The sequence below is a fragment of the Solanum stenotomum genome, chromosome 1, assembly GCF_019186545.1.
Source record: "Solanum stenotomum isolate F172 chromosome 1, ASM1918654v1, whole genome shotgun sequence".
Lineage (NCBI taxonomy): Eukaryota > Viridiplantae > Streptophyta > Magnoliopsida > Solanales > Solanaceae > Solanum > Solanum stenotomum.
In genome coordinates this window covers 2,226,702-2,246,234 of record NC_064282.1, presented here as the reverse complement: position 1 = coordinate 2,246,234, position 19,533 = coordinate 2,226,702, and the positions used below count along the sequence as shown (strand labels likewise).

Below are 19,533 nucleotides of genomic sequence, written 5' to 3'. Positions count from 1 at the left end.
AGTATTGATTAACATCACAACAATAATTAACATAAATTCATTTTATTATCAGCTATTATAGCTTAAGTTTGCATACACATCAATCACTTTATGAGGATTGTAGAAATTTCTTAAGATAATGGTTATAAATGTATGATCGCTCCAAATGAACCAAATGTCTTGCATCTTTTATGTAGTGAACTGTAGCATTTTCTCCCAATTTCCTGCACTCATTTTTAATGATTCTTATTAGATACTCCAAATCTGCAACTCAATTAGGGACTTACACTTTCATGTCATCAGAAAATGTTTTATTAAAAATCCTGTCATCGTCTTCAGATAAAATATAAATCCTCTGTGTGAAGAAGTAAACAATGAGATTTATGAATATTTTCAATTTGAATTTATCATAAAAATATAATTGACATATTGAATTAAGGTTGGACAAACCTGAGTAGTTATGGGTCTTAATAGTAGCGTCTTTGTCACTGACTACTAAAGCTTCAAGAAGTTCCACTTTCTCATTTCTGTTGCCAAACATTGTCTGCTTATACAACATTTTACTATTAAAATCACAGTACAAAGATGTCAATATGACTTATATGCATATATATATTTTCTTTTACCTAGCAAGTAATTTATTGTGCCTTATAAATTGTTTAATTAAATTTATTATAGATAAATAACTAGTCATTTGTATATATGACATCGGAGAAGTGCTCCCCTACGACATACGTTGTGCACGATAAGAGTCTATTTGGATTGACTTAAAAATTGATTAAACTTATTTTTAAGTCATATTTAGTTTCAGAAGTGTTTGATCAGATTAAAAATAACTTTAAATAAGTTTAAAATGACTTTTAAAAAGTTAAAAATCAAAAGTAGATTTTTCTCTATTTTTTTTTTTTTTTACTTAGAAGTTATTTAAATTGACTTCTTTTTTTTTACTTAAAAACTATTTTTTTAAAAGTCAATATGTTTCGCTAAAAACTGATTTATATATCTCTAACGATGAATTGTCAAAAGATATTACAGCAAATTAGCAATTAGCCATGAGTTGAGAAACCTAACATACATGTTTACCGCATCAAAAATTCAAATTTAAGTGTTTGACCACTTTAGACTATGACTTCAATCTTTTTGGGCTGTTTTTTTTCTCTTCAAGTTTTAGGGCTGCTTCTATTTCTTCCTCCTTCATCCACCTTTGACCTGAAATAGTTGTAAACGTAAAGTTGACATTTAGATCATAATCCTATGGGTTTTTTTGACAATAAAGTTGTGATGTCATCAACTTTAGAAAGAGATCAATTACGCGTTTGTCATTCAATATGCATTCAAAAGAACAACAAATAATAAATAAAATAAATTTGAATAACATAAAAGTCGAATCCACTTTATTCACAATTTGTCCTCAAGAAAATTATTCCAATTAGTTTATGTGAAGTTATGAAATATATCTTTTCACAATTGAACAATTTACTCACCAATATAGCAAAACAAACTTATTCAACAACAGTAAATTGCATGATAATTTTTAAAGTGCAAGAAGAAGAGTAGAAGATTCAAAAATTATTGGTTGAAAAAATAGGAAAAATACCATAATTATAGCCAACAAATGACAGTATAAATATATGTTTATTGTATCTTATCACGAAAGTCATTTAGAAAAATCACAATCCTTTTTTAAAGTCACAACTCATTCACAAATCTAACAATAAAAACAATTGGTTACCTCATGAAAATCCTTGTAGAAAAATTCAGGAAGCCATGACAACTTTTGAGTACCAATAGATAGAAGCACTTTGACTCCGGAGAGGAGATGTCATTCCAACAGCTTTCATTAGAACATGAATAATTGGCTTCAAAATTACAAATATATTTTCCATTTTTTCAAACTCTTAATTAAGATGATACATGATTTGAGATTTTACAAACAATTAGTTTAGCTACTAGCTAATATCGTGGATGTACAACTATAAGTCAGCTCAACTTGTAGTTGTACATCCACATTTGGAATAAAATTTGGGAAAAGATTCAATAAGATTTTATAAAGACTCAGCACATATCTTGATCAACTTGTTGATATCCTAACTAATAGCCTAAACAAAGTTCAACCTGTCTACTTAATATCCAAACTTGGACGAGCTAATTTCTTTGCAGTACCAAGTTTGAGGGGGAGTTGTTGAGGGAATGATCTAGAAACTTCTATTAGACTATTGTAGATACAAAGTAGTTACATAGTTAGGAATTCAAGAATTGTGTTTATTTATTGATCGGATGAGTTTTGAAATGTATCTATTAACACGTTAAATTATTATAAAATTATTAAGAATTGTGTTGTAGAGAACTTTGTTCATTTTTGTTTGGTTGATTTTATAAAAAGAATGTCTATTTATTTATACTACTCACTAAGGGGCTAAAATATAAATAATAATTAATATATGAGTCCCTACATATTAACAAATAAGCCTCCATTTTAGAATATTCTATATAACTAGAATGTGTTAGGGTTTTGCCCTGATTTTCTTCCCTTATTTGAAGTTTATTTTTTCGTAAAAGAAAAGACAAAACATTACCGTAAATGTTTTTAATTTTCATGAGAGGAAAATATATTTTTCTTCCATATTTGGTTTATTCTTTCCTTAGAGGAAAAGTTAGGAGATCTATAAATTGAAGACCCCTCTTCTCATACCAATAACATAAGATCATCCACAATGTAGTCAATAAATAGTTTTGTTTATGGGGGTGATTTTTCCCTCAATAGTTTTAATATTTTCTTTTTATTAGTTTTTCATATGTAGGCCAATTGGCTAAACCATATAATAAATTTTGATTTTTAGTATAAGTTTTTTTAAATCTGATTTATCAATCATATGATATGCAATTGTAAGCTTTCGCCTGAAGCCCTAATCACCTTCATAACCCAACAGAATGTTCTAAGAACTTAGTAGGTAAATCTATGGATCACTAGAATGTTCTAAGAACTTAGTAGGTAAATCTATGTAATTCTAAAGTCTTCTAAGAAAATACCCATATATCTCTAGAATATTTCATTAAGAACTAAATTTTTTTCTTATGTAAGCCTCCACATGGACAACTTTGTGTCATATAGCACTTATGTAGCTCCTATATAACGTAATGGCAAGACCAATCGTCGTCACAATATGTCGTATTTTTTGTACTGCGCTTAAATCATTTTTTTAGTTTAATTTTGAGTTTAATAAAATATTCCATATTATCACATGACACATACATAATACAACCATAGCAAGTATCGATCTCTGTTCCAACTCTTATGTACTCCTTTTAATTCTTCTTCGAACAATTTTAGATTGCTTTTTTTTTAATGAATAAATTTATTTGTAAACAATTATAATACACTAGTAATATTTATCTTTTTCATTAATGTATAACTCATAGATGATTGACAAGGCCCAATATGTTGCTCATTATACAAACACCCTCTCCAATTTGAGACATTACAATTTTAAATATTCGTCACATGAGTGCAAATGAGATTAGTTCTAAATTTTTGAGTTTTGCTAAAATCTGATCTTTTAATAGTATAGTATTATAAGTTGGTCTTGGAGACTTGTCTGTGCAGTGGTTCTCAATACATTTTTCCATCAGCTAACTCCTGAGACTAATAGCCCCATTTAGATAATCGTATAAAAAGTAATTTATAAGTTAAAATAGTCAAAAATAGGGAATATTTTTTGGGTTACTTTATATAATTACGTTGTTATTGCTGGACAAGTAATATGAAACGGAGAAATATAGAATATTTAAAATTATAAATTTCAAAAATGTTATAATCACACAATTGTTGCCCAAGACCATTATTAAACCTCAATTTTTAGTCCTCATTTAAAAAGTAAAAGGGAGTAGTACTTAAGCTATTAATTACTGTTGGGGAGATGTTATAATCCTCTCTCTTGGAATTGGGAGTGATCAAACTACTTACTGTTGGCGAGATGTTAAGCTACCTAACTTATATCATGAAAAGAATAAGAGGAGGAACGAAATTCAGGTTTTCTTCAGAATGAGAGTTAGAGTATTACATTTGGCATATTGATGATCCTACTGATATAGAAATTGATGTTTTGGATATGGCTAATGAGACATACATTGGTCATACTACTATGCCTAGAGGTTTCTTCACCAGCCCCAGTCTGATGGATTGGAATGGCCAGCTCTCATTCGTTGAACAAGTAAAAGATGAGCTCCGTTATTATTAAATGATTACAGAAAGTTGAAATGGGATGAAACAATACGGATAATGAAGCTGAATAGATATTGATATTTAATGCTTTTGCTGATAATTCTGTTTTGTTCTACATGAAGCAGGACAAGAAATCTTTTTGCTCGTATGACATGAATACGGGAATTCTAAATACTACTGTATTGGAAAAATGCATCACTTCTTCTCAAGAGGTAATGGATGTGATCGTGATGATGATGTCCTTCAGGTGTGGGGGCATTTTCAATTATTAAGAAAAAGATTTATTTTGAGATTTTGGCCAACTGGAAAAGTCTAAAGTTACTACCACTACACCAGAATAGGGTTTTAGTGGCAATTAATCAGTGGCAATTAGTTAATTGCCGCTAATTTATAACCTAAAGTCACTTATTAGCGGCATTTATACTTTTGCAGGTAAAAGATACTTCTTATTAGTGCAAATCATTAAGAAAAAATGAAAATCACTCGTTCTGCTTCTCCCTCGCTAGGCGCTCTCTCTGAAGCGAATTAGTTCCCCCAAATCCCTGCCTTAGGTATTTTCAGTCCTCAATTTCCTTCAATTCGTGTTTGTAAGTATAATTAGGGTTCCGTGCTAAGAATCGAGTGCGGGGGGCCATTTAGAGCAAACATTTGTGCTAAGCAGCTGGTGGAGACAGTAACAATGAGGTCGATAAAGGATAGGCTTAGCAATGACGCTTTTTACAAATTGCCTGAGGTAACAAAGAGGTCGATATGATGATTTCACTCGTCACTCGCCGGAGACAAATTACTGGCAAGAGGTGTTCCATCTTTCTCATCTTTTTACCCTTATCATCACTTCTGGTGGCTTCAGATTTTTATAACTTTTCAGTTGTTTATTTGAATATGCATTTGATTAGATGCTTGATAAACATCTATTCATTGGAGTACATTATAACTTAGCAAACTGATGAACTGTTGTGTTGTTCTTGATAAACTGCTGAATTCCGCTATATATTGATCTTATTGTTTTGATATTTCGTGTTTGATGTCAATGTGAAGCTTATGTTTTGTCTGTATGCTATATCCTGCTACATTGTAACTTAGCAAATTATGAGTATGTTTTGGAACCTTTATGGTATAAACGAATAATACTGGAGCCAATAGAAGCTAAGTATTATAGGCAGACATGGAGAACCGTTTTATTATGAATATTTTGGTTAATTTTGTTAGAAAAAAGTCTTGATGCTGAAGTTCTTATAAATAAGCTTTACCAGCATAGGTGGGTTCCTGTGATATCTTTTACGCATGTCTTTAGTGGAGGGTAGAAGACGGTGTGGAATGAGCCATTACAATGTTCTTATTTCCACCATGAATTTGCAGATAATGCTTAATTATACAGCAAAGCTGGAGTACCTTTGGTAGTGGGAACAACTGGTGGAGATACAGAGAAGTTGTACTAAACTATGTCAGAGTCAAAAGTTTATGTTGTGATCTCCCCGTAAATGGGAAAGCAGGTTTAGACATTTTGCTCTTTTTTTTTTCTTTCAATAGTATGCCAGACTAGTATAACTGTATGATTGCTTCTATTTTAGGCGGTAGCTTTTCTTGCAGGGATGAAATTCTTGGTAGAAGAATTCCCTGGAGCTCTCTTTGGGTACAGGTTACAAGAATTCCACCTATTTTTCCACAACTCAGATACATAATAGCCTAAATCTTTCAGCTACTCACAAGTCTTAAAGCTCAGATATGGAGAAGCCACTGAAGAAAGAAATATATTTGTGTAATATTTTCAATACAATTTTCCATTCATATATTGTATGACTGAGCAATTGTCTTTCTCTTATTTCATATCCAGAGCTATGATTATAAGTTTCTGAAAACATATCAGAATCAGAACCAAGACCCCTGTAACTCGGAGAAGATCTTGATCAGTTGAAGGTTCTTGAGAATGGATACACGGTGAAGGTACCAAATCTGCTTGCTTGACTTATCCATTTACTCGCGCTCTGATTGTAAAATTGGAGTCTCATCAAGTCATACCTTTGTGTGCTAATTGTTTGTGTCTGAATTGTGTCCAGTTCTGCTGGTTATCTCTTTCCGCCCGCCTTTTATATTTTTTCCTTGTTATCTAAATGTTGCTCTCTTTTCTTGGGGTTCAAGCTTATCGGTACAACTCTGTGACAGAAATTATGAGAAAATAAATACATAGATATAAGAATCAATAATACATAGATAAATACATAGTATAAATTTCTATTGATGGACAAATAGAAATACATGATTGCTCTTCTTAGATTCCTTAGCTTTTGCAGCAGCTTCTCCCTCCTTCAATGTTGCCATAAGAAAAGTATCAGTGTATATATGGGCAAATATTTCATACACTTCTCACACATCTCTTAACCAAATAGAATTATAAGTCATCGAACGGGGTCACTAGCTAAAATTCATATATAGAGAAAAGAAATATCCTTATGGCAGGAGAAAAAACAAATTTATGATGACATTAGTAAGCAATCTGTAGATCCTTGCTATAAATAATATTAAGTAGAACGGTGTGATTATTTTGAGGTACCTCGGTTGTAGTTTCCTTCTCAGCGGGCCCTTATTTTTCCTACCAATGTCAACAACATAGTGCTGGAAGTACCACTGTTTAAACACCTAGCTCTGGCTGTCCAAAAAATACTACTATTACTTGGTTATATGTGTAATGTCAAGCTATTGATTCTTGTTTTATGCTTCTCAATTCTGGGGTTTGTGATTTTATTGGTCTTTTTACATTCTGGATTTCATTTGATTTACTAATTTTTGTTGAATATATGTTGAAAGTTTGTATTTCGATAGTTCTGTGATGGGGGAAGGCTCGTTCAACTTGCTCGATGACTCTTGTTTATCTATTGTGATTAATAAACATGCTAATCTTTAGATATATGATTTCGACATATAGCCTACTCATGTTGATATTCTGCTTATACAAAATGTTGATATTCTGCTTATACATCAAGCTTTAGATGCTTGAGCTCGGGTACTACCGTTTTCTATATGCTGCTTAGTTGGATCTGTTTAATTTCTGTTCTCTTCAGAGAGAATTTTGGAGAGAAGATTACTCTAACTTAAGACTTTACTAATACAACTGGTTGTGCTTTGTTATTTATAAAAGTTGATAGGACCCTGCTAGGGTGTAGTGACTACTGAGGGGACCAAGATAGGTTAACGTCTCTTTACACTGTTAAGATGATCTAATGAATAAACGAGGTAAAATGGTGATAACAACATACCTAGTATAATCTCACAAGTGTAGTAAGAGAAAGTTAGAGTGTACCCCGACCTCATCCCTACCTCAAGGAGGTTGAGAGACTATTTTGCAAAACCCTCGACTCAAGTAATGACGTAAAATGGTGATGTGAATGTAAAAACAACTCAAGCTGAAAAAACACAGTGTAGTTGTGCTACACCCGAATTTATTACAATCTAAGATGGAAGAATAGAGGAAAACAGGAAATACACGAGAATAGTGTTTACAGTTAGAGAAAGGAATCATTGACAAGGAAGGAAATTCCTACATTTAAGACAAGCCATTTCAGTCACTATGTTTGATGAAGCCCAATCATTTTACCATCACAATTATTTGTTGTACTTATAGCTTTATCTCATGTGCGTATGAAAAGGTGATCAAAAAATGCAAACACAGCCCTCAGGGTAGTGTAGCTCTGAGTTCCTTCCTATCTGCTCCATAGGCCTGAGAAATAACACACACTGATCAGTTGAAGCTATCTAAACATTCTACACCTAAGACTATTTCACCCAGAATATAATTGCTCCTTAACGACACATATTCTGGTTGTAACCTTGTAGGTTGTTCTTCCGTTCACTATTTGAATAGTTGTATTGTTTCAAGTGATATTATGGATAGAAATCAGAGCTGCAATTTTGGACCTAGGAACAAATTGTGGTAGTATGGTTCAGAATGTGAAGGCTCATTGATACAAACTGCACTGTGGGTAGATTTAGCCTTAAATCCCTTTTAGGGTTGGTATTGTACTACTTATCTTGTTTGTTACACTGCCAAACATATATTTGACATCATCCTCAGTTCAATTATCCACTCCTTAGTGTTTGAGTTGGTGTGTTACTACTTTAGACTTGCCAGGACGTCATATATATGAACTGCTTGGTGGATTTGAAAAGGGATTACTTTAGTTTATTCCTCTTGCTAACGAGGCTGTTGCTTATCAGTTGATTCCTTAGTTGTGATATGAAATTATTATATCTGAACTAGATACATGACGGGACCATGGGCGTGGTGCTTTTCTATCTGTCTCTATTTCAAATTTTAGTCACTTAGATCTTACTCCCTCCGGCCCTTTTTAGTTGTCCATTTTAGAAATGGCACACAGATTAAGGCAACAATGATTAGCACAGTGAAGTTACAATTTTACCTTTATGACAACTTTTCACTTCAAAATTACAACCACTTATTTGAATTCAAGTGAAATAAATTGGAGGGAAACAACATACACTTTTACAATTTTCAAGAAGTGTAAATAAGGGTATAATAGGAAAAAATTTGTTGTTCTTTCTTGATTTGTCAAAATGGACAACTAAATAGGGACAACTAAAAAAGGAAATATGGACAAGTAAATAGGGACGGAGGGAGTAGTGAGTAAGATATGTAATTGGCATGTCAAATTTTTGTAGTCTAACCATCTACCGCTATGTACAGTGGCATACACCTTCAAATGGCGAGCTTGTTCAAGGAATGACACACTGATCCAGAAAGCTGTCACATTTTGCATTAGGGAACATACACTGACTGGCTTATGAAAAATACAGTTTTGCTTTGAAAAAGGTTAAGCTCCAATTTCTTTCCGTTACTAAATGAGAAAATGGGCAGATCATGTATCCTGACACCTTCCAAACATTTTTTGTTTCCGTAAGCAATGATGTCTAAGATTTTTAATATTTTTTTCAAAAACTTCTTATAGTAGGTGATGAAATTATGTAGGAAAATTTTTGTTGATAATCACATGAATTGCTCATATTTTTGTAGGATCGATTAATTTTTTGATGATATCTAACAAAATGATGAAAATAATTCACTTTTATAATACTTTGAGGATGTAATTTAAATTTTGAAATATAGTTTAGGAATATTTTGGCCGAAAAACTCAATTCCGTTTTAGTAAATGTTTAGACTTATGTACATACTATCAAGTTGGTGAACATGCATTAGATGAAACTGTATATTTAATAAAATCTCCGTATCAAAATAATTAAAGTATTTTAAATTAATTTAATTGTTCAATTTTTAAAACTACTTTTAAAATATCATTTCATTTTTACCCTTCATTTTGGATTTTCTATGCGAGAGTTCAAAAAACTTTAGTTATTTTGAACTGAAATATAGGAAATATAAATTCATTAAGAATACGAAAAAGGATTCCATTAAACTATTCAAACTGGCTTGCAGTCCAACATGTAAAGAAATACCGGACAACTTTCAAATACCATACCATAATGTACCCTACAATGCCAGTTTAACTCAAATCTTCCTCAAACTAAAAGATCAGTTGTTAAAGATCAATTACCAAGGAATTTTCGAGTTTCTACACAAAGCCGCAAAAATAAAAAAAAGAGAAGGTGCTCAGTGGATTAAGAATGGATAGAGATATTGTCTTCAGCAATAATCAGATTAACGAGATTATTCAACAACCTCATCATCACACCTCCTTTTATTATATCAAATTACTAGACAGAAAAACAAAATGAAAATTAAGAGATCCTGCTGAAAAATATGAAATAACTCCATTTCTAGCCGGAACAAATCTAAATTAATTTGGCTTCAATACAAATATCCAATGAAAGGAAAAAAGACAACAAATCCCTAGATTGCAATCTGCTGGAAAACAAAAATAAAAGAAATTTGAAGAAGAGAAAGTGCTCAGTGGATTAAGAATGGATAGAGAGATTTTCCTCAGCTATAATCAGATTAACGAGATTATTCAATAACCTCATCATCGCACCTCTTTCTTAATATATTTTATGCAACAAAAAAACACAGAAGAAAGAGAAAAATGAAACCCTGAATTGAAAGCTAAAGGAGACACCTCTGAAACAGAGTCCCTAATATTGTGAGATTAGGGTTTCCCCCAAAATTTATAGAAGATGGCGGCGGGTGCTAATATTGAAAAGATGGGCATTTAAATTTGCTACAGTCACATTTGAAGAGCCCACTATCTGTTTGGACCCGAACAATCTCAAGTACCAGAAAGGCCTCATTTTACGGGTCATTAATACTTTTCGATTGGTCTTTCTATCGATGTAAATAACTTTTCACTAAGCATTTTATAATTTTGTATTATAATGTTTCGTAAGATGTGTTCCATGTCTTTAAAGAACTTATGTCTAAGCTAGGACTTATTTTATTTTATTTTTTTTAAAATAAAAATTAAAGACTAATCTATTTGAAAAATAAATACCAAACTTATTTAAAGGATACTTCGTGTAATTAAATGTTGATTTACAATGATGTTTTGTTTTTTAGAGCCGCATTCAGACTTGATTTTTATTTTTAGAAGTTATGCAAAATAATATTTTAAAAACTATTCTTTCGAATAGTGTTAGACTCGATTCTAGTATTTATTGATATATTTCTCAATCTTATATAAAAATCATCAGACTATCAGGATTTGTAATTACTTGCTACAAAATTTTAGCTTGTAGTGTAACATTTTCAATTTACTTAAACAGGATTTTTTTCAACCATGAAAAGATCAATAAATTAAAAAAATAAATACAATAAAGATCGATCATTTACCAGTAAGGTCGATTCGATCAATTATCATTATATATGATTTATATCAAGATAATTTGTTGATTATCGTTTTTATATATAATCAACATTCTTTTAAACCCGTTTCGATGGTCTAGGTTGTTTTTGGTACCGATCTGATTGGGGGCGGAGGCAGCATAGGGGTTCATCCGAACCCCTCGGCGAAAAATATTACTATTTATATATGGTTAAAATTATTTTTTAGGTATGTATAATAGATATCGAACCCTCTTCCACTAGTTCGTGTGTTTACTTCTCAGATTTTGAATCCCCTTATTAAAATTTCTGACGCCGCCACTGGTCATTGGTTTATTCAAAATATTATATACAAACCACTAATTTCAAATTTAAGGTTCAAATTATGTGATCAAACAACTGCGAATTTTTGTTTTCAAACTTATAACTAGTTATCTACCTTATAATTAAGCAATTACATCATGCATATCATCACTTAGATTCAGAAACAAGTAAAACGTTAACGTGTCTGCAGATTTGATCTCTGTTCCAAACAAGTAAAACGTTAACGTGTCTGCAGATTTGATCTCTGTTCCAAGTACTCTTTTAAATTCTTCTTCCAACAACTTTAAAATTGTAAAATATAATACTACAATTGAAGACTCTGCATGCTCCGGCATTACAGGAGATTGGTTAACCAGTTTTATTGAATGTCACAATTTATATATATATAGCTAAGGAATGTTTCAACCATCAAATTGAGTAAAATGGACTTCACCAATTAACAATATCTCGAATAGCATCCTTCTTCTTAATCGACTACTCAAATAAAGCTAACTTATTATATGTAAATTAAATTTCCTGTAACCAGTAGCAGAGATAGAATTTTCACTAAGAAGGTTCAAACCCCGAAGAAGTGAAGCTAAAGGGAATTCGACATCTACTATATATATATATATACACGTAGAAAATAGTTTTAACTATATATTGTACTATAAGTTTTCGCTGAAGGGGATTCAGATGAAGTCAAGGCTTCGCCCCTGTCTGTAACCATTCATCTTGTTTGTTTGGTTGCAAACTACAAGGCAGAATGACCCGCAAACTTGTTTACACGTTTGGGGAGTCGTAGAGGCAAGGTGCTTTGGCCTATGTAGGTTCGGGCGAACCTAGTAGATTTTTCTCAAATAATGTATTTGTATTAATAAATTCATTAAATATATGTGTACAAATATTAAAGTCAAAACCTAATTATTATCACTTAAAATCGTCATTATAAAATTCATAAATCAAAAAGTTGAAATCCTAAATTCCTGTCATTCTCACACGTACACCACACCCAAACTTTTGGTTGTGGTGGTGTCATGGTGCGGATTTTTGCCTTGTGTTTCTCGAGCTCACAGCTGGCCTAAATGCGAATTCATGTCATGTAATATGAAAATAACCATATAACAAAAATAACATAACCTCTCCGCCAAGTTGTTTATATTAAGATTATATATATATAGTATACTCCACTAATGTTGAATTGAATGCATGCATTCTATGGTTAACGTGAATGGTGAGCAACTTAGACCTTAATCAATCTGCAAATTAAAAAGTAAGCCACCAATCCTTTGACACTAATTCTCGGCTGCCGGCGTTCATTAAGGAAGAAACCTTCTTTATAAAGCTTAACAATGTTTCTGCTTTTTAATCAACTTTCCTTTTCTTAATTAATTTACTATTAACTTTATTCTCTGCACCCCCATCGAGGCCGGTGTTTAATTACTTGAAAAATTAATTGCACATGGATGCTACTTCATTGATAATCCAATTTCATCTTATATTAATTCTACTCATTTGTTGTAATGCTTCATGTAATTTAGCCATGGCTACAAACGACTCTAGTACAAATTTTACCACTGCCATTCTAATTAGAGTGGACCAATCAGGTCATGGAGATTTCAAGAAAATTCAAGATGCTATTGATGCTGTTCCATCGAATAATACTGAATTATTCTTCATTTGGGTTAAGCCTGGGACTTACAGGTTCGTGGTTATCTTATATTTTCTTACCTGTTATTACGAGCAGAGGCTAGATCAGTTTTAGTTAGATGTTCTGCAGAATCCAATAGCTTTAGTCAAAATATTGTATTTCTATTAATTATAAATTGATTTATAACTATAGTCAGACATCTCTATAATATAATACTCCCGTCTCATTTTATGTGAGGTAGTTTGACTCGGCACGAAGTTTAAGAAAGAAAGGAAGACTTTTAAAACTTGTGGTCCAAAATGAGTGATAGAAATTTGTGTGACTGTAAATAATTTCAATTAAGGGTAAAATAAACATTTTATAGTTAAATTGTTACTTAATATAGAAATATGTCATTCTTTTTGGAACTGACTAGAAAGGAAAGTAAGTCACATAAATTGAGACAAAGGGAATAACATTTAACTATAATGATCAAAGATTTCTTAAAATCATTTTTTATGTTATGTTATATATAGTATATGTTCTCGATCTAGCAGCCAAAAAAATATCCAAACAAACGATGTTACATTAATCTAAGTTGTTTTTTCTAAAATTCAAAATGCATGAACTTAAAATTGTTATAATAGGTAATCTGGCATTGATATATTTCATTAGGTGAACAATTCTTTTATATGTCAGTGTACATACAAATTAATTAATTTTTTAAAAAATGTATTTTGCATGGATTTATCAGAGAGAAGATTATAGTGCCTGCTGACAAGCCATTCATCACGTTGAGTGGAACCGAGGCTTCTAACACAATAATTACATCTAGTGACGGTGGAGATATAACTGAATCCCCTACACTCACTGTATTAGCCTCCGACTTTGTTGCAAGATATTTGACAATACAGGTAAACAATTAATGCAGATCACTATATATTGATCGCTTCGCTTCAATTTATTTGTTTGATTTTGATGTTTCATATAGAATTTATTCGGAACGAGTGGCAAAGCTGTGGCACTAAAGGTTAAAGGCGATAGAGGTGCATTCTATGGTTGTAGAATTCAATCGTATCAAGACACTTTGTTAGACGATGCTGGTAGGCATTATTACAATAATTGTTACATTGAAGGGGCCGTTGATTTTATTTTCGGAAGTGCAGCTTCTCTCTATGAAGTAAGTTCTCATAATTCAACAATTATAATTATATTTAAATGATAGGGTTTAACTATATATAAAAAATTATATTATCAATGTAGCGTAACATGTTAATTTAACATAAAATGATCTGATTGTGTAAATATCTTTGATGATCATTGTCAGTGCATACAACTTAAACTCATTAGTATTAGTGTATCAATAAGTTCAAAGTACGTAAATTATATTTTTGTAGTAGTAATGTATTTGCAAAATTTGGCAGAGGTGCCATATTCATTCAGTTGCAGCAGGGGCAATCACAGCTCAAGGCAGAGAGTCCCCTTTAGAAAATTCAGGATTTACATTTTTAGGTTGCAAGATAACAGGTACTGGAGGGAACACTTCACTAGGAAGACCATGGGGTTCATATTCTAGGGTGGTTTTTGCCTACACATTTATGGCTAATATCATACAGCCAGAGGGATGGAATGACTGGGGAGATTCTACCAAGCAAAGGTAAGCATTTGTATTCACAAAATCTTTAGCCACCTTGAGATTAATTAATATTGCAAGTATTCATATCAAACAGCGGACCTAAAATTGTCATTAAGAGATGTCAATTAATGATTGTAACGACTACATTCCCGGCCTTACACTTTTGTTTATTTAACTACATTTGATAATCCCGTGTTAACAAATTGTAACGACTACATTTCCCTTCACTATTCATTAAGGCCTATGACTTCAAACCACATTATCTTAAAATTCTGAATCCATCTCTGTATTTGACGGTTACAATTTGTTTGTATTTTTTGTGGCAGCACTTCATACTATGGAGAATACAAGTGTTACGGAGCAGGTGCTAATAGATCAAAGAGGGTGGGCTGGTCACGTAGCCTATCTAACGAGGACGCCGCACCATTTCTTACCAAGAATATGATCGGTGGGCGAAGTTGGTTAAGGCCCGCCCCGACCCATTTCAAGAGATCAGGCTCAACAAATATTGTTACTCCTACTGGAGAAAATTGAAATTGTAATTATTTTAATTTACAGCCATTAATTAATTTTTATATTAGTAATTTATTGAGATTGTATTAGAGTATATTCACAATGTAAAATATCATTATCTATTGTATTAGAGTATTGAATGGTTATAAATTTCAGTTGAAAATTCACTAGATTTGATGAAGGACTTATTATTGTTAATAACAATAATAATAATGGAGTAATAATAATAACAATTGGGGATTGTAAATGGGGAAACGGATAACAAGACAGGAAATCGAACCCCTTGCAATATGATGAAAGTGTTGGTTTTGGGCCTTTTTTTCTTTCTATGTGGATAAATGAAAATTCAAGGTTTTGTGTCTTTTTTCCTTTCCTTTGTGGATACATTTAGCCCAAATTTGACTAACCTACTTTTGTCCATAAGCCCAATATTATGGTGCATATGTAAGACTTTCTTTTAGGTCTTATTTGAAAAGAATCACAAGAGTTCGAGAGCAGTCATATAGAGAGAAAAGTGAGAGAGTGTAGATTTTTGCACAAGCCCTAGCAGCCAATTTCAAATCGCGATTCCCGCTTCATTTTTCTTATCCGATTAAGCTGATTTTTGGACAGCTTATTCCTTTCAACTTGATCTTTGATTGGGAACTGAGAGAGGGTGATTTGGAGTCCTGTAGCTCCAGATTTTAGCTCGTAAACAATAGTTGCGGGTTTGGTGTTTTTGCTTCTTTTATTTTTCTAGTTTTTGGTGCTATCTTGTAGTTGTGTTGCCCATTGTTTGACACTTCGTTGGTGACCATTTTGGAGAACACTTTTGTAACTCTTGTTGATTTTAGTGGAGCTTTGGCCTTGTGGTTTTTAGTCTTCACATTGAAGAGGTTTTCCACGTTAAATTTGGTGTCTCTTGTGTTGATTATTTATTTTTGCTTGCTTGGTTGATTGTTTGCTGCCCCAAACAGTGTTTATTCTTGCATTATTTTGTCTTCTCTTGGTTCAAATAGAAGGAAAAGTTTTGACTTGAATTTTCTTCTGCTATTGCCGTGTCGTGCACATTTATTTTGTGCTTGTCTTTCTCATCAGAAAGTTGAGGTAGTTAACCAATTGAACTACTACAATTTTTCAGGTGACATTTATTATATAAACTAGATAATGGTGCCCGTGCTATGCACGGGCCCAATAATATAAATGGTATGTTTTGGGGCTAATAACGGAGTTTTTGAAGCGATTGTTTGCGTGGATAAAAGAATAAGTTTTTTTATCACAAACTTGTAACTTTCTTTGACACTATTTAAGGCACAATAAGACTACCCACATACAACATTTTTGAAATATTTTATGTTGTCAATTATCATGATTTATAGTATTTTTATGATAGATTCACTTCAAGAATCAGTGAATTTTTTTGTATTTTTTTCAAAACATATTTTATGTTGTCAATTATTATGATTTATAGTATTTTTACGCAATTTTTAAAAATAAAAAACACAAAAAAAAAATAAGACAAATAAATTAAAATGGACCCAATATATGTTATTTTTGTTGTCTCAATTTATGTGACACAAATAAAATTTGGAGAGTCATCCAAATATTCATATTTTTAAAAAAAATGTTTTAGGTTATTAATTATTGTGATTTATAATATTTTTATGTAACTTTCAAATGGCCTACATTACTGGTCACTTTGTCCTAATTTATGTGATACGGATAAAATTATAAAATTAACCCTTTTAAAATGTCTTTTAGATATTTTAAGTTGTTAATTATTATTATTTATAATACTTTTTTGATAATTTTAAAATGATATGTGTTATTTTTTCTGTCCCAATATATGTGAGCCTGATAAAATTCTGAGAGTGAAGTTATTTTATTATATAGCTTTTAAATATTTTAATTTGGTAATTATTGTAATTTTTAATGCTTTTTAAGTCATTTGTAAATGATATATGTTGCTTCCTTTGTCCCATTTTATATAGTATAAATAAAATTCCCAAAACCAACTCAATTTTTAATGTATTTTTTAAAATATTTTAAATTATTAGTTATTGTGATTTATAATATTAAAAAAAATTAAATAGAAAATGTACAAAACTTGTATCAGTCTAAAAAATGTCCACGATAATTCAAAGCCTGCAGAAAGCAATAAGGTTGTACGTAATTTTAAATACTTAATATATATTACTCCATTTGTCTCAATGTATGTAGCATAGATAAAATTTCAAGAGTCAATCAAATGTCGTTAATTGTTAAGTTTCACAATACATTTTACGTAGTTTTCAATAATTTCACATTAAATAATACATATTACTACTTTTGTCTCATTTTATGTGACATTGATAGATTAATTTTAAGAATTAGTCAATTTCTTTTTTTGTGTTTTTTTAATAAATATTTTAAGTTGTCAATTATCACGATTTATTATATTTTATACATAATTTGTAACAATAGATTAATTTCAAGAATCAATAGAATTTTTTTATATGTATTTATTTTTGAAATATTTTATGTTGTCAATTATCATGATTTATAGTATTTTTACGATAGATTCACTTGAAGAATCAATGGAATTTTTTGTATTTTTTTCAAAACATATTTTATGTTGTCAATTATCATGATTTATAGTATTTATACGCAATTTTTAAATATAAAAAACACAAAAAAAGACAAATAAATTAAAATGGACTCAATATATGTTATTTTTGTTGTCTCAATTTATGTGACACAAATAAAATTTGGAGTCATCCAAATTTTCATATTTTTTAAAAAAATGTTTTAACTTATTAATTATTGTGATTAATGATGTTAAATTGTCCAATAATATAAATTTTAAAGGTACAACCATAAAAGAAGAATGTACAACACTATCTAAGCACATGTAATACTTGTCATGTGCTAAGTAGTAGATATTCCCACTTATTATATATATATATATATAGTAATAGAAAAATATATATAAAAATGACATATTTATTATTTAACTAAATAATAAATATGTAACTAAAAATCTTGTTAGCTTTTGGTTGAAAGCTAACAAGATAGTTATAATAATAATTACATTGTGGCTTATTATATATAGAACACAACATCATACTAAAATTTCCCAGGCGATATTTACTATAAAAATGCAGCTTCATCACATATTTGCATCACTTTGAGGAAAGAAATTTTTTGAGACGTTGATGGTAAGAAAATGATCGCTCCATTTGAACTAGATGTCCTGCACCTCCAGGTATATATTCGAGTATTGCAATCTCTCCGAACTTCCTGCAATCATTGTACTAAAAAAAACCATATCATATTTATAGATTTGATATTTATGAGTTTCGAAATCATTTTCAGGTTCCTCTTTCTCCTTTGGGTTTGCAAACATAACCTGCTTTGCAATTAACTCCGCTTGAAATGACCATGATGTAAGGATACAATTGGGCCACCTTAAACCCAATCATTGATCCATAGCAAAATCCAACCAAATTAAACTTTTCCACACCCAATTGCATCATACCCCTTGCCAAACATTCTGCCTGTTGGTCTCATGAAAAAAAAAAAAAAGTAAGTAGTTGTCACCCAAAATAATAGCCGACAACTTTTGTATATTTGACTCGCAATTGTAATTATATTTCCAGAAAATTACATTTAGTGAGTTCGAAAAATAAAAGTCAAAACTTGTTAAACATGATATGATTAGATGATATGGTTGTACAATTCAATACCTGAAAGCTCGTTGACCGTTCAGGACGAATGGTGAAGGAGTCTCCGAAGAAAAAGTATGTCAGGGACGTAGACAGCGAAATCTGAACTCAAGGAGAGTACTAAGTGAAAATTCCATTGGCAATAAATAAATCCATGAAGAAATAAAACAGCAGGTTTAGTTGAACTGATCGTTGGAACCCAAAAATGCAAGGTAGTTCCAGGTTCTATCTCCACCAACTTGGATAGATTTCATTACAAAGTGCAAAATTGGCTTTGTTACTTACAAATATATTTCCCATTTTGACGAAAATAATGCTATGTGACTGGATTTTTCTTCAACGAACATATATACTAAATTATGTACAAAATTTTCAATAAAAAAATATTATTTTTATATACAAATCCAAAAAACTGCAGTCCATGACACAGTGATAAGTACCCTGCCTCACCATTTTGAAGGTGCAAAACAACTTAATTAGGGACCTCTACAAATGTAGATTCAGCATTTACCTCAGTATATTAAGGCATATAATTCAAGATTCCACCAACAAAGGTTGTGGACTGAGTGAAAAGGACTCCAGAGATCTCGTGTACGACCTTGCTGGCTGGTACAAGTCGTCTTTATTATAAAGTGTTTTAATCATCACTGTGAAACTTCCCAACGCAAATTCTGATTTATTTGATCCCCAATGACACCAGGTGGGAAACCAAATCAAAAAATATAATCCAAGATTCCTCACTTCATTATTAAGACGCGGAGCTAGAGTACAGTATAGCTAACA

At 31.2% G+C, this 19,533-nt stretch overlaps 1 protein-coding gene, 1 long non-coding RNA gene and 2 other non-coding genes across 5 annotated transcripts; 2 read left to right on the top strand and 2 right to left on the bottom strand.

The window, feature by feature from the left end:
* Positions 1-4,631: 4,631 nt before the first annotated feature.
* On the top strand, positions 4,632-8,992 carry LOC125853746 (uncharacterized). Of its 2 annotated transcripts, XR_007445210.1 has the most exons (5): positions 4,636-4,752; positions 4,841-4,998; positions 5,561-5,694; positions 5,792-6,145; positions 8,901-8,992. It is a non-coding gene; the product is annotated as an uncharacterized LOC125853746 (long non-coding RNA). The 2 variants fall into 2 exon arrangements; XR_007445209.1 differs by having other exon boundaries at positions 4,632-4,998.
* An 827-nt stretch (positions 8,993-9,819) lies between these two features.
* On the bottom strand, positions 9,820-9,902 carry LOC125854056 (small nucleolar RNA U30). Its single transcript, XR_007445349.1, has one exon. It is a non-coding gene; the product is annotated as a small nucleolar RNA U30 (small nucleolar RNA).
* A 214-nt stretch (positions 9,903-10,116) lies between these two features.
* Positions 10,117-10,199, bottom strand: LOC125854055 (small nucleolar RNA U30). Its single transcript, XR_007445348.1, has one exon. It is a non-coding gene; the product is annotated as a small nucleolar RNA U30 (small nucleolar RNA).
* A 2,551-nt stretch (positions 10,200-12,750) lies between these two features.
* LOC125853744 (putative pectinesterase 11) lies at positions 12,751-15,094 on the top strand. The gene is made up of 5 exons (XM_049533478.1): positions 12,751-12,992; positions 13,673-13,832; positions 13,910-14,098; positions 14,343-14,575; positions 14,881-15,094. Exons 1-5 carry the CDS (start codon positions 12,751-12,753, stop codon positions 15,086-15,088), a joined length of 1,032 nt encoding a protein of 343 aa, XP_049389435.1. The 3' UTR covers positions 15,089-15,094.
* Positions 15,095-19,533: the final 4,439 nt, after the last annotated feature.